Genomic DNA, 13,421 nt, shown 5'->3' on the forward strand with positions numbered 1-13,421 from the left:
CCCACAAGAAGATGCATCTCAGGGTTGTATATGGTGACATATATGTACTTCGATAATAAAATTTACTTTGAACATTTTAAGTATCTACCCTGATGAATAAAATTTATTAGTCAGACTGCCTTTCACCCACAGTGTCTCTCAACATCTATAGCCTCCTGTCAGACACGTAGCATTAACGTCTCCTCCTTTGACTCCTTGATCTTCACTGATTGTAGTCCTGTGAAGCATCTTTGGCATCTCTGCTGTTTAAAGTCCGACAAAGATGTTGTAATTGTGACATTATTCTTCTTTATGTTCTCAGTGCCGACTACCCTGACCTTCGAAAGCACAACAACTGCATGTCCTCCTGCCTGACCCCTGCAATATATGCCAGACTTCGGGACAAGACCACACCCAATGGCTGGACACTGGATCAGTGCATCCAGACAGGAGTGGACAATCCTGGACATCCGTTCATCAAGACCGTTGGCATGGTCGCGGGCGACGAGGAGTCCTATGAGGTAAAAGGACAACGGTCTTCCCCTGGGTCGCTGGGCAGTGAGTGTGGATAAAGGAGGAAAACCAGTGGGATTAAATCACTTAATTTCAGACAAGTTTCTCCAGCACCTTTTGCATACTGAGGGCATCCCAAAGTATCTCACAATCACTGTTGTAATATGTTAAGTAAAGAAGTATATTGTAATATATTAAGAAGGTGGTGGGGTGGAGATACGTCTCTACCAAAGGAGATGTTAGAAACATAGAAAATAGGTGCAGGAGTAGGCCATTCGGCCCTTCGAGCCTGCACCGCCATTCAGTATGATCATGGCTGATCATCCAACTCAGACCCCTGTACCTGCCTTCCCTCCATACCCCCGATCCCTTTAGTCACAAGGGCCATATCTAACTCCCTCTTAAATATAGCCAATGAACTGGCCTCAACTGTTTCCTGTGGCAGAGAATTCCACAGATTCACCACTCTCTGTGTGAAGAAGTTTTTCCTAATCTCGGTCCTAAAAGGTTTCCCCTTTATCCTCAAACTGTGACCTCTCGTTCTGGACTTCCCCAACATCGGGAACAATCTTCCTGCATCTAGCCTGTCCAATCCCTTTAGGATTTTATACATTTCAATAAGATCCCCCCTCAATCTTCTAAATTCCAACGAGTACAAGCCTAGTCGATCCAGTCTTTCATCATATGAAAGTCCTGCTCCTTCCATCCGCTAGCCTGCAGGTCACCCTGGGGCAAGGTGTAGCACCTGCTCAGCCCCCGATCAGGGTCACATGAAGCCACGGGAGCAGCTGGTGGATGTTCGTACGAGCAGCCGGTGCAGATCACAAGTCCTGGTTATGTGACCACTGACACCAGGCAGACAATCTCTGAAGAGTATTGATAATGGCTGGGGTCACCCGTCTTGTAAAGACACGCCCAGAAGAAGGATAGCACAGTGGTGGTGGGGGGGGGGAGGAGAGCAAAATAGTGAGTTGGTGTTCATGGGTTCATTGTTCAGGAATCGGATTGTGGAGGAGAAGAAGCTGTTCCTAAAGCTTTGGGAGTAGGTCTTTATGTTCCTGTACCTCCTCTCTGATGTTAGTAAAGACAAGAGGGCATGTCATGGGTAATGAGGGTCCTTATAATTATTGACACTCTTTTGAAGCATTGCCTTTTGAAGATGTCCTGGATGTTGGAGAGGCTAGTGCACATGATGGAGTGGCTGGGGACCTCATTGGGAATGCACACTCAATCAGCCTCTTTTATTCTAAGGAAACAAACTCAGTCACGTCATAACTGAAGCGCTCCATCACAAATAACATCCAGGTGAACCTCCTCCGCACCCTCTCCAGGGCATCCATATCCTTCCTATAGGACATAGAACATTACAGCACAGTACAGGCCCTTGGGACCGCAATGTTGTGGCAACCTTTTAACCAACTCTAAGATCAGTTTAACCCTTTTCTCCCACAGAGCCCTCCATTTTCCCGTCATCCATGTGTCTTTCTAAGAGTTTCTTAAGTATCCTGAATGTATCTACATTTACCACCAGCCCCAGCAGGGCATACATTGCACCCACTATGTCTGTCTGTCTAGGTACCATATCCAATGCAGACTTTGGTGACCATGGTTTTCCATATAGATCTATCACACGCACTATACTATGTGCAAAAAAAAAAATTACCTCTGACATCCTCCACCTACCACCCCCATCCAATAAATTCCTTAAAATTAGACTGACCGGGAAGATGGTTCCCACAATCCCAACTAAACTGACCTGGATCCCCATTCCCAAAATCTCAATGAAACTTACTGGGACCCATGTTCCCTCAATCCCAGTGAAAAATCCCAATGAAACTGATTGGGAAGATGGTTTCCACAATTCCAATGAAGTTGAACGGGATCCTCGTTCCCACAATCCCAATGAAACTGACTGGGATCACCTGTCTTGTAAAGACACTGTCCGGAAGAAGGTAATGGCAACCACTTCTGTAGAAAAATTTGCCAAGAACAATCATTATCAACACCATGATCGCCCACAGCACTGAAGAATGATCATGGATATATTAAGAACATTGTGAGGAAGGGTAAGCTAGTCAAGTCTTCAAACAGTCTCTGCCATTTGAAACTGCATTTGGTCATCCAATTACTGTATGACCTCAACAACACTTTCCCATTCCCTCCAGAAACTCCTTGACTCCCTTTTAGTTCCTGTTTGTCCCACTCCCATCAGGGAAGAGGCTACAGAGCATCCATGTCAGGACCACTAGATTCAAAATCTGTTTCTTCCCCCAAACTGATCAGCACCCTCACCCATTACCCATCCTATCATCACCATCATCACTTAATGTATGCATAGTCCTGTACCTAACAAAGTGGCACTGAATGTATATTCATTGTCTTCTGCTGCTGTCGCCCATCCACTTCGCAGTTCGTCATTTGTGCGTTCAGAGTTGCTCTTCTGCACATCACTGATGTAATGCAAGGTTATTCGAGTTACTGTCACCTTCTTGTTAGCCTGAACCAATCTGGCCATTTCCTCTGACCTCGAGGCATTTTCACTCACAGAACTGCCAATCACTGGATGTTTTTTTTTGTTGTTTTTTTGCACCATTTTCTGTAAGCTCTAGAGGCTGTTGTGCGTGCAAATCCCAGGAGATCAGCAGTTTCTGAGACACTCAAACCACCCCGTCTGGAACCAACAATCATTCCATAGTCAAAGTCATTTCAATCACATTTCTTCCCCCATTCGGATGTTGGTCTGAACAACAACCGGACCTCTTGACCATGTCTGCATGCTTTTATGCATTGAGTTGCTGCTGCATGATTGGCTGATTAGATATTTGCATTAATGAGCAGGTGCACAGGTGCAGCAGATAAAGTGGCCACTCTCTAAGGGTATTTCACATTTAAAGATGTCTTGTAGGGCATTATGTATCTCACTCCAATAGTCTTTGATAACGGGGCATTCCCAGAAAATATGGTAATAGTTTGCATTTTGATTTCCACAATTTCTCCAGCAAGCAGGGGGGTTACTATCATAATGGGATTTCTGAGAGGGTGTAATGAAATATCTTATCAGGTTTTTCCACCCGAACTCCCTCCATTTCTGTGAACTGGTACACTTCCACTGATACCTCCATATCATTGTCCAGTCTTCCTCAGATATTATTACCCTTCCTTCCTTCTCCCATTTTGTTTTAATGTATGAAGTCGAATGCATTTTAAGATTTGACAAACCCATTTATACGCTTGAAATTATTCTGCTACTGTTTTCTGAATTATATGCTTTTCTAAATAGCTCTATCAGACATGTACTTGCCTTGGTCACATTTTTAACCGTCCTATTAACATACAGTCGCATCTGTAAATACCGGTAAAAGTCTTGTTTTTCTAATAAGTGTTTCTCTTTGAGCATTTCAAAACTGAAGTGTTCCTCCTTTCATTATATTGCAAATAGCTGTTATTCCTTTAGCCGTCCAGTCCTTAAATCTAGTATCCAGTTTATTCAGCATAAAATCCGAGTCATATGCACGCCATTTAAGAATTGCAATGTCCCTCTCTAGTTTATATTCTTTTATAATAGTTTTCCATATTTTAAGAGTCCATTTCACCCACGGGCTGTCAATATTATTTAGGTAACTTAGTAGGTTGTTATCAGCCAAAATTGCCAGTGTGGGGATGGAAAGTATCCTCTCCTCAGTGTTTTCATCATATGATGGGTTGCAGTGCTGACGCAATTGTATTTCTAAATTATATTGACTATTCTGTTGTATATCTTACTGTACATACTATTTATTATAAATTGCTATAATCTGCACATTCAGACGGAGACATAACAAAGATTTTTACACCTCATGTATGTGAAGGATGTAAGAAATAAAGTTAATTCAGTTCAATTCAAAGTTCATCTGTCATTTCTTTTTCACCCATTACTACCTCCAGTGTAATTTTCCAGCTGTCCAATATTCACTGTGGCCTCTCATTTTCTCTTTCTGTGTCTGATAAAAACTATTGATATTGTCTTTGATATTTTTGGCTAGCTTATCTTCATATTTCATCTTTTCTCTCCTTAATTTTTGTTGCCTTCTGTGTGTTTTTAAAAACCTCCTGATCCTCTTACTTTGCATTAATTTTTGCTATATTATATGCCCTCTCTTTTGCTGTTATGCTGTCTTTGACTTCCTTGTCCCTTTACAGTACTTCTTCGTCTTTGGGAAGTACCTATCCTGCACCATCCAAGTTGCTCCCAGAAACTCCAGCCATTGCTGTTCTGTTACCATTCTGACTATTGTTCCCTTCCAATCAACTTTAGCCAGCTCCTCGCTCATGCCTCTATAATTCCCTTTACTCCACTGTAATATTGATACATCTGACTCTACCTTCCACCTCTCAAACTGCCAGGTAAATTCTATCATATTATGATCACTGCCTCCTAAGGGTTCCTTTGCCTTAAGCTCACTAATCAAATCTAGTTCATTACACAACACCCAATCTGAACTGCCTTTCCCCTAATGTGATCAACCAAAAGCTGCCTTAAAAAGCCATTTCGTAAGTATTCTACAAATTCCTCCTCTTGGGATCCAGCACCAACCTGATTTTCCCAATCTACCTGCATATTGAAACCCCAATGATTATTGTAATGTTGTCTTTACTTGCATGCCTTTTCTATCTCCCATTGTAATTTATATCCCACATCCCGGCATGTATATAACTCCCATCAGTGTATTTTTATTGTTGCAGTTTCTTAACTTGGTCCACAAGGATTTTACATCTTCCAGTCCTATGTCTCCTCTTTCTGAGGATTTGATTTCATTTTTTAACCATTAGAGCCAGACACTCCCTCTACCTGGCTGCCTTTCCTTTCTATTAAGGTGTACCCTTGGATGTTAAGCTCCGAACTGTGATCTTCTTTCAGCCACGCCTTAGTGATGCCCACAACATCATACCTGCCAATCTCTAACTGCACTACAAGATCAGCTACCTTATTCTGTATAGAGCACACTTTCAAATATAACACCTTCAGTCCAATATCCATCACCTTTTTCAAATTTGCCCTCTCATCTGCCTATCCATCCTTACAGTCTCACAAAGTACAGCATCAACTTGTATAGCAAATGCCCTATCACTTCAGTTCCCATTCCCTTACCAATTTAGTTTAAACCCTTCCCAAAGCTCTAGAAAACCTGCCTGCAAGAGTATTGATCCCCCTTGGGTTCAGGTGTAATCCATTCCTTCTATACAGGTCATACCTTCCCCAGAAAAGACCCCAATGATCCAGAAATCTGATATTCTGCCCCCTGCACCAGTTCCTCAGCCACACAATCATGTGTACCATCATCCTATACCTACCCTGACTGGCACGTGGCACTGGGAGTAATCCAGAGATTACTACTGTACCTTGGATGTCCTGTTCTTCAGCCTTGTCCCAGGACTCACTGCACAGGACTTCTCCCCCCTCCCCACACCTTTGTGCACCACGACACCGGCTGCCCACCCTCCCTCCTGAGAATATTCTGCAGCCGCTCTGAGACACCTGGGAGGCAACACACCACCCTGGCTTCTCTTCCGCTGCCGTAGAGTCTGCTGTCCATACCCCAAACTATCAAGTCTCCTATCACCAGCACTCTGCTTGAATTTGCCCTTCCTCGCTGAGCCTCAGAGCTGGCCACAGTGCCTCTGGCCTGGTGGCTGCTGCTGGTCCCCGGTAGGTGGTCATCCTCCAGCAGTATCCAAACAGGATACCAGTTGCTGAGAAGAGTGGCCACAGGAAATCCCTTACTTCTCCTTGTGGTCACCCATCTACTGCCTGAAGCCTTTATTCCAACTCTTTGCCTCCTGCAAATCAGCCAATCTTCTATCTATGTTAGTATCTCAGACATCCCACCCTGCAAAAACTCATTTCAGGGAGGTAGCACCATCAATTTGCCGGAGACTTCCGGGAGAGGTGGGATGTCTGCAATAGAGTAGCTCCTTAGCAGCTGGCCCCCTAGTTTAAATAACACTAGCTATGCTAATGAATGAACAACACCTGTTAAACTCACCTCAACATGTCTTTTACAGTCTTAACCCACCATGGGCAATAGAAAAGTCACTGATGCAAACAGTGCAGCGAGCAACACTGTCATTATTTTGACCCCTATTAGGCAGGGGTACACTTTAGTGTAGTCTGGGGTGGCGTACGTTTTATTTTTTTTTTGGAGCACTCTGCCATGGCGCGCGCTCTCGCTCTCTCTCTCGCGCACTCTCAAGCGTTCTCGCTTGCTTCCTCTCTCGCTTGCGCTCTCTCTCGCGCGCTCTCGCTCGTGCGCACACTCTCTCTCGTGGTCGCTTTCGCGCTCTCTCTTGCTTTACTCTCGCTCGCTGTCAAAAAAATTGACTTCCGTGATATTGTATATAATTTGCGGGCATCAGGGAGCCACTATTAATATACGGGAGACCCCCGGAAGTTCCGGGAGAGGTGGGATGTCTGGTATCTTTCCTGTAATACCACAGGCTCTTGTCTTGTTAAACAGCCTCGTGCACAGCACCTCGTCACAGGCCTTCTGAAAATCCAAGTAAACAATGCCCACTGACTCCCTGTTGTCTATCCTGCCTGTTGTTTCCTCAGAGTACATCTGAGTGAACAATCATTTCATTCTCCTCTACACTCGTGTTCTGAAGAATAAACACAAAGAATCCTGAATCATGAAACCCGATTCCACATCCTGGAGAAGAAAATGACCAAAGATGCTCATTTTTCTGAGAAGAGATCCCTCCATTGGAGAGGACTGATCCCTTCTTCTAAAACTGAACGTTAATTCCAGATACATCTACAAGACCATAAGACACAGGACAAAATTATTTGAAAACTGTGAACCCTAATTCCAGATACATCTATAAGACCATCAGACACAGGACAAAATTGGGCCATTCAGCCCGTCAGTCTGCTCCACCATTCCATCATCGTTGATTTATTATCTGTTTCAACACCATTCTGCTGCCTTCTCTTTGTAACCTTTGATACCCTTACTAATCAGGAATCTGTCAACTTCCACTTTAAGTATACCCAATGACTTGACCTCCTGTGGCAATGAATTCCTCAGATTCACCCCCCCCCCACCCCCACCACCAGCTAAAGGAATCTGTCCTCCTCTCTGTTTCTAAAAGGATATCCATCTATTCTGCAGCGCTCTGGTCTTAGATTCTCCCATTATTGGAAATATCCTCTCCACATCCACTCTATCTAGGCCCTTCAATATTTTAATTCCACCCACTCGAAGAAACATCTTATCAGTTCCGCTCGGTCAATCGCCTTTGCAATCCAATATGCTTCAACAAGATCGCCTCTCATCTGTCTATAGTCCAAAATGGCTCAACCACATAAAGGCCTTCATTACCTAGTGAACCTTTTCTGTAGCACCTTCAATGTACAAAGCCATATGCAGAGCTCCGGTTGACAATATTCTATACAACCACTTTGTCAATCACCTTCACTCCATTCGCCACAGTGGGTGAGATTTCCTGGTGATCACCCATTTGAATTCTACTTCCCATTCCCATTCTGACATGTTGGCCCATGGCCTCCTCTACTGCCATGATGAGAGTAGAGCAGCAACATCTCATATTCAGTGCAAGTCACCATTTCTTCTATGAAATAATGTCCGAGGAAGGTTTATCGTTCATCTCAGTCAGACAGAGCTCTGGTGTGATGAACAATGCATTTCACTGTGTGTTTCGATGTGCATACAACTAATAAAACTAATAAAACTAATGTTTTAATCTTATAATAAAACTAATGTTTTAATCTTTTTAACAATGCAATTTCGAATTGACACCCTCCTGCATGTAAGTTTGATTTGTACTTAAGCCTCTGGATTCAGGGCTTCACACTTGCGCCTTGGGACCCTGTGAGTTGTAGGTCCTTGCATCTACACATCTATCACAGCATTGAGTCCTCGTCGACTTGACCTTGGTGGGACTACAAAATGTGCAGTTGTTGGTGACAGACCTGTGACTGCCCTGTGTGTGGTGAAACCTTTCTCCAGATACTAAGCTGAATTCCTTGGTGTTACCTCCAGGAAACATTTCCTAATGCTCCTGATGAAGGGTCTCAGCGCAAAATGTTTATTTCCCTCCATAGATGCTGCCTGACCTGCTGAGTTTCTCCAGCATTTTGTGTGTGTTGCTCCAGATTTCCAGCATCTGCAAAGTCTTGTGTTTATGATTTCCTAACACTGTCTCCTTCAATGCTGCAGGTCTTTGCTGAAATTTTTGACCCTGTGATCATGGAAAGACACAATGGATATGATCCGAGGACCATGAAACACCCCACGGACTTGGACGCAAGTAAAGTGAGTGTAGATGTAAACCACGGGGAGAAATTATTGGCCAACAAGTAACAGCTAATACGGCACCTTTGATGTGGAAAGTACTTCAAGAGGCTTCACAGTCAAACATAATTTAATGCTGGGTTTCCGTGTGATATCAGAACTAATGACAAAACGTTTGACCAAGGAGACTGGTTTTAAGGAAAGTCTCACAATACGAGTGGGCGAGAGAGGTGAACATAGAACAGTACAACATAATACAGGCCCTTCGGCCCATGATGTTGTGCTGACCCTTTAAGATCAACCTAACCCTTCCCTCCCCCACACCTCTCCATTTATCTTTCATCCATTTGCCTATCTAAGAACCTCTTAAATGTCCATCGCGTATCTGACTCCGTTAACACTTCCCAACTCGATATCCAGAAACCTAAATGTTCTTTTCACCAGTCCACACCAGCCCTGAGGTTCCATTTCCCTGTCACTTGATTGCTCCGTCTCACTGGTACTGCTGGTTTGTGTATTCCATGTCCCTTATTTTCTGCACCTTAACACTGCTCAGTGCGAGCTCCAGGAAAAACAGCTCATCCTCCAATTCAGCACGTTCCAGCCGTGAATGAACGCAACAGTTTCAAATAACCAGGCTTCCCAGTTTGTGTCAGAACTGGCCAGCTCTTATCAAAGTTAACTCACCTGATTTCTTTATCACCTGCCCCTTGTATTAATCCTTCTGCCCCCTTTCTTATTCTGGCTTCTTCCCCCCTTCCTCTCCAGTCGCGATGAAGGGTCTTGGCCCAAAATATCGACTGCTTATTCCCCTCCATAGATGCTGCCTAACCTGCTGAGTTCCTCCGGCATTTTGTGTGTTTTGCCCTGGATTTCCAGCATCTCTTGTGTTCAGTATTTCTCACTCTAAATCCACGGCCAGACTAATGAATTATTCACAGCCTTGTCTGGCTTTTTGACCGTTCTCTGTTTTTACCCTTACTGCAGATCAGAGGCGGGCAGTTAGATGAGAGTTACGTGCTGTCCTCCCGCGTGCGGACGGGTCGCAGTATCCGTGGGCTGAGTATGCCCCCTGCCTGTACCCGGGCTGAGAGGAGAGAGGTGGAGAGGGTGACCGTGGACGCCCTCGCTGGGCTGAAGGGAGACCTGGCCGGACGATACTACAGTCTGTCCACCATGACAGAGAAGGAGCAGCAGCAACTCATCGACGTAAGATGTGAAACAGGCAGCTCCCCTTCTGCAGGGGGTGGGGGGGGAGTGGAGTGGGTGCTGCCCTGTCACACACACGGGGCAGGGGTCAGACATAGAGAACAGCTTCCTCCACACCGTCCCATCACACACACAGGGCAGGGGTCAGGCACAGAGAACAGGTCCCTCCACACTGTCCCATCACACACACGGGGCAGGGGTCAGGCATAGAGAACAGCTCCCTCCACACTGTCCCATTACACACCCCCAGGGCAGGGTCAGCAGGGGTCAGACATAGAGAACAGCTTCCTCCACACCGTCCCATCACACACACACGGCAGGGGTCAGGCACAGAGAACAGGTCCCTCCACAATGTCCCATCACACACACGGGGCAGGGTCAGTCACAGAGAACAGCTCCCTCCACACTGTCCCATCACACACACGGGGCAGGGGTCAGACATAGAGAACATGTCCCTCCACACTGTCCCATCACACGCACGGGGCAGGGGTCAGACATAGAGAACAGCTCCCTGCACACTGTCCCATCACACACACGGGGCAGGGGTCAGACATAGAGAACATGTCCCTCCACACTGTCCCAGCACACGCACGGCGCAGGGGTCAGACATAGAGAAATGCTCCCTCCACACTGACTCATCACACTCCCAGGGCAGGGACAGACATAGAGAACACCTCCCTCCACACTGTCCCATCACACACATGTGGCAGGGGTCAGACATTGAGAACAACTCCCTCCACACTGTCCCATCACACACACGGTGCAGGGGTCAGACATGGAGAACAGCTCCCTCGACACTGTCCCATCACACACACGGGGCAAGGGTCAGACATGGAGAACAGCTCCCTCCACACTGTCCCATCACATACATGGGGCAGGGGTCAGACATGGAGAACAGAACCCTCCACACTGTCCCATCACACACACAGGGCAGGGGTCAGACACAGAGAACAGATCACCCCACACTGTCCCATCACACACACGGGGCAGGGTCAGACATAGAGAACAGCTCCCTCCACACTGTCCCATCACACACACACAGGGCAGGGGTCAGACACAGAGAACCGATCCCCCCACACTGTCCCATCACACACACGGGGCAGGGGTCAGACATAGAGAACAGGTCCCTCCACACTGTCCCATCACACACACGGGGCAGGGGTCAGACATGGAGAACAGCTCCCTCCACACTGTCCAATCACACACGCGGGGCAGGGTCAGGCATAGAGAACAGCTCCCTCCACACTGTCCCATCACACACACGGGGCAAGGGTCAGACATGGGAACAGCTCACTCCACGCTGTCCCATCACACACATGGGGCAGGGGTCAGACATGGAGAACAGGTCCCCCCACACTGTCCCATCACACACACAGGGCAGGGTCAGACATAGAGAACAGCTCCCTCCACACTGTCTCATCACACACACGGGGCAGGGGTCAGACATAGAGAACATGTCCCTCCACACTGTCCCATCACACGCACGGCGCAGGGGTCAGACATAGAGAAATGCACCCTCCACACTGTCCCATCCAACACTCCCAGGGCAGGGGTCAGACATAGAGAACAGGTCCCTCCACACTGTCCCATCACACACACGGGGCAGGGGTCAGACATAGAGAACAGCTCCCTGCACACTGTCCCATCACACACACGGGTCAGGGGTCAGACATAGAGAACATGTCCCTCCACACTATCCCATCACACACACAGGGCAGGATCAGACATAGAGAACAGCTCGCTCCACACTGTCCCGTCACACACACGGGGCAGGTGTCAGACATAGAGAAGAGCTCCCTCCACACTATCCCATCACACCATCGGGGCAGGGTCAGACATAGAGAAGAGCTCCCTCCACGCTGTCTCATCACACACTCCCAGGGCAGGGGTCAGACATAGAGAAATGCTCCCTCCACACTGACTCATCGCACTCCCAGGGCTGGGACAGACATAGAGAACATTCCCTCCACACTGTCCCATCACACACACGGGGCAGGGATCGAAAATAGAGAACCGCTCCCTCCACACTGTCCCATCACACACACGGGGCAGGATCAGACATAGAGAACAGCTCGCTCCACACTGTCCCGTCACACACACGGGGCAGGGGTCAGACATGGAGAACTGCTCCCTCCACACTGTCCCATCACAGACTCCCAGGCAGTGTCAGCAGGGGTCAGACATAGAGAACAGCTCCATCCACACTGTCCCATCACACACACGGGGCAGGATCAGACATAGAGAACAGCTCCCTCCACACTGTCCCATCACACACATGGGACAGGGGTCAGACATAGAGAACAGCTCCCTCCACACCGTCACATCACACACATGGGACAGGGGTCAGACATAGAGAACAGCTTCCTCCACACTGTCCCATCACACACACGGGGCAGGAGTCAGACATAGAGAAGAGCTCCCTCCACACTATCCCATCACACCATCGGGGCAGGGTCAGACATAGAGAAGAGCTCCCTCAACACTGTTTCATCACACACACACGGGGCAGGGGTCAGACATGGAGAACAGGTCCCTCCACACTGTCCCATCACACACACGGGGCAGGGGTCAGACACAGAGAACAGGTCCCTCCACCTTCTCCCATCACACACACGGGGCAGGGTTCAGACACAGAGAACAGGTCCCTCCACACTGTCCCATCTCAGACTCCCAGGCAGTGTCAGCAGGGGTCAGACATAGAGAACAGCTCCATCCACACTGTCCCATCACACACACGGGGCAGGATCAGACCTAGAGAACAGCTCCCTCCTCACCATCCCATCACACACATGGGACAGGGGTCAGACATAGAGAACAGCTCCCTCCACACCGTCCCATCACACACATGGGACAGGGGTCAGACATAGAGAACAGCTTCCTCCACACTGTCCCATCATTCACACGGGGCAGGAGTCAGACATAGAGAACAGCTCCCTCCACACTGTCCCATCACACACTCCCAGGGCAGGGGACAGACATAGAGAACAGCTCCCTCCACACTGTCCCATCACACACACGGGGCAGAGGTCAGACATGGAGAACAGGTCCCCCCGCACTGTCCCATCACACACACGGGTCAGGGTCAGACATAGAGAACAGCTCCCTCCACACTGTCCCATCACACACACGGGGCAGGGTCAGACATAGAGAACATCTCCCTCCACACTGTCCCATCACACACATGGGACAGGGGTCAGACATAGAGAACAGCTTCCTCCACACTGTCCCATCATTCACACGGGGCAGGAGTCAGACATAGAGAACAGCTCCCTCCACACTGTCCCATCACACACTCCCAGGGCAGGGGACAGACATAGAGAACAGCTCCCTCCACACTGTACCATCACACACACGGGGCAGGGGTCAGACATGGAGAACAGGTCCCTCCACACTGTCCCATCACACACACGGGGCAGGGGTCAGACACAG

At 47.8% G+C, this 13,421-nt stretch overlaps 2 protein-coding genes across 5 annotated transcripts in view; one reads left to right on the plus strand and one right to left on the minus strand.

The window, feature by feature from the left end:
* The window catches only part of LOC134358598 (creatine kinase U-type, mitochondrial-like), a 71,912-nt gene that overhangs the window by 16,644 nt on the left and 41,847 nt on the right, over positions 1 to 13,421 (plus strand). For both annotated transcript variants that reach the window (XM_063071016.1, XM_063071015.1), the window contains 3 exons: positions 302 to 500; positions 8,709 to 8,804; positions 9,771 to 9,992. In XM_063071016.1, coding sequence (XP_062927086.1) covers positions 302 to 500; positions 8,709 to 8,804; positions 9,771 to 9,992 — 517 coding nt within the window. The remainder of the gene's footprint in view (positions 1 to 301; positions 501 to 8,708; positions 8,805 to 9,770; positions 9,993 to 13,421) is intronic.
* LOC134358597 (G-protein coupled receptor 161-like) overlaps positions 1 to 13,421 on the minus strand; it is a 99,495-nt gene that overhangs the window by 11,985 nt on the left and 74,089 nt on the right. The window lies entirely within an intron of this gene.

This window comes from Mobula hypostoma, chromosome 18 (assembly GCF_963921235.1).
Source record: "Mobula hypostoma chromosome 18, sMobHyp1.1, whole genome shotgun sequence".
Lineage (NCBI taxonomy): Eukaryota > Metazoa > Chordata > Chondrichthyes > Myliobatiformes > Myliobatidae > Mobula > Mobula hypostoma.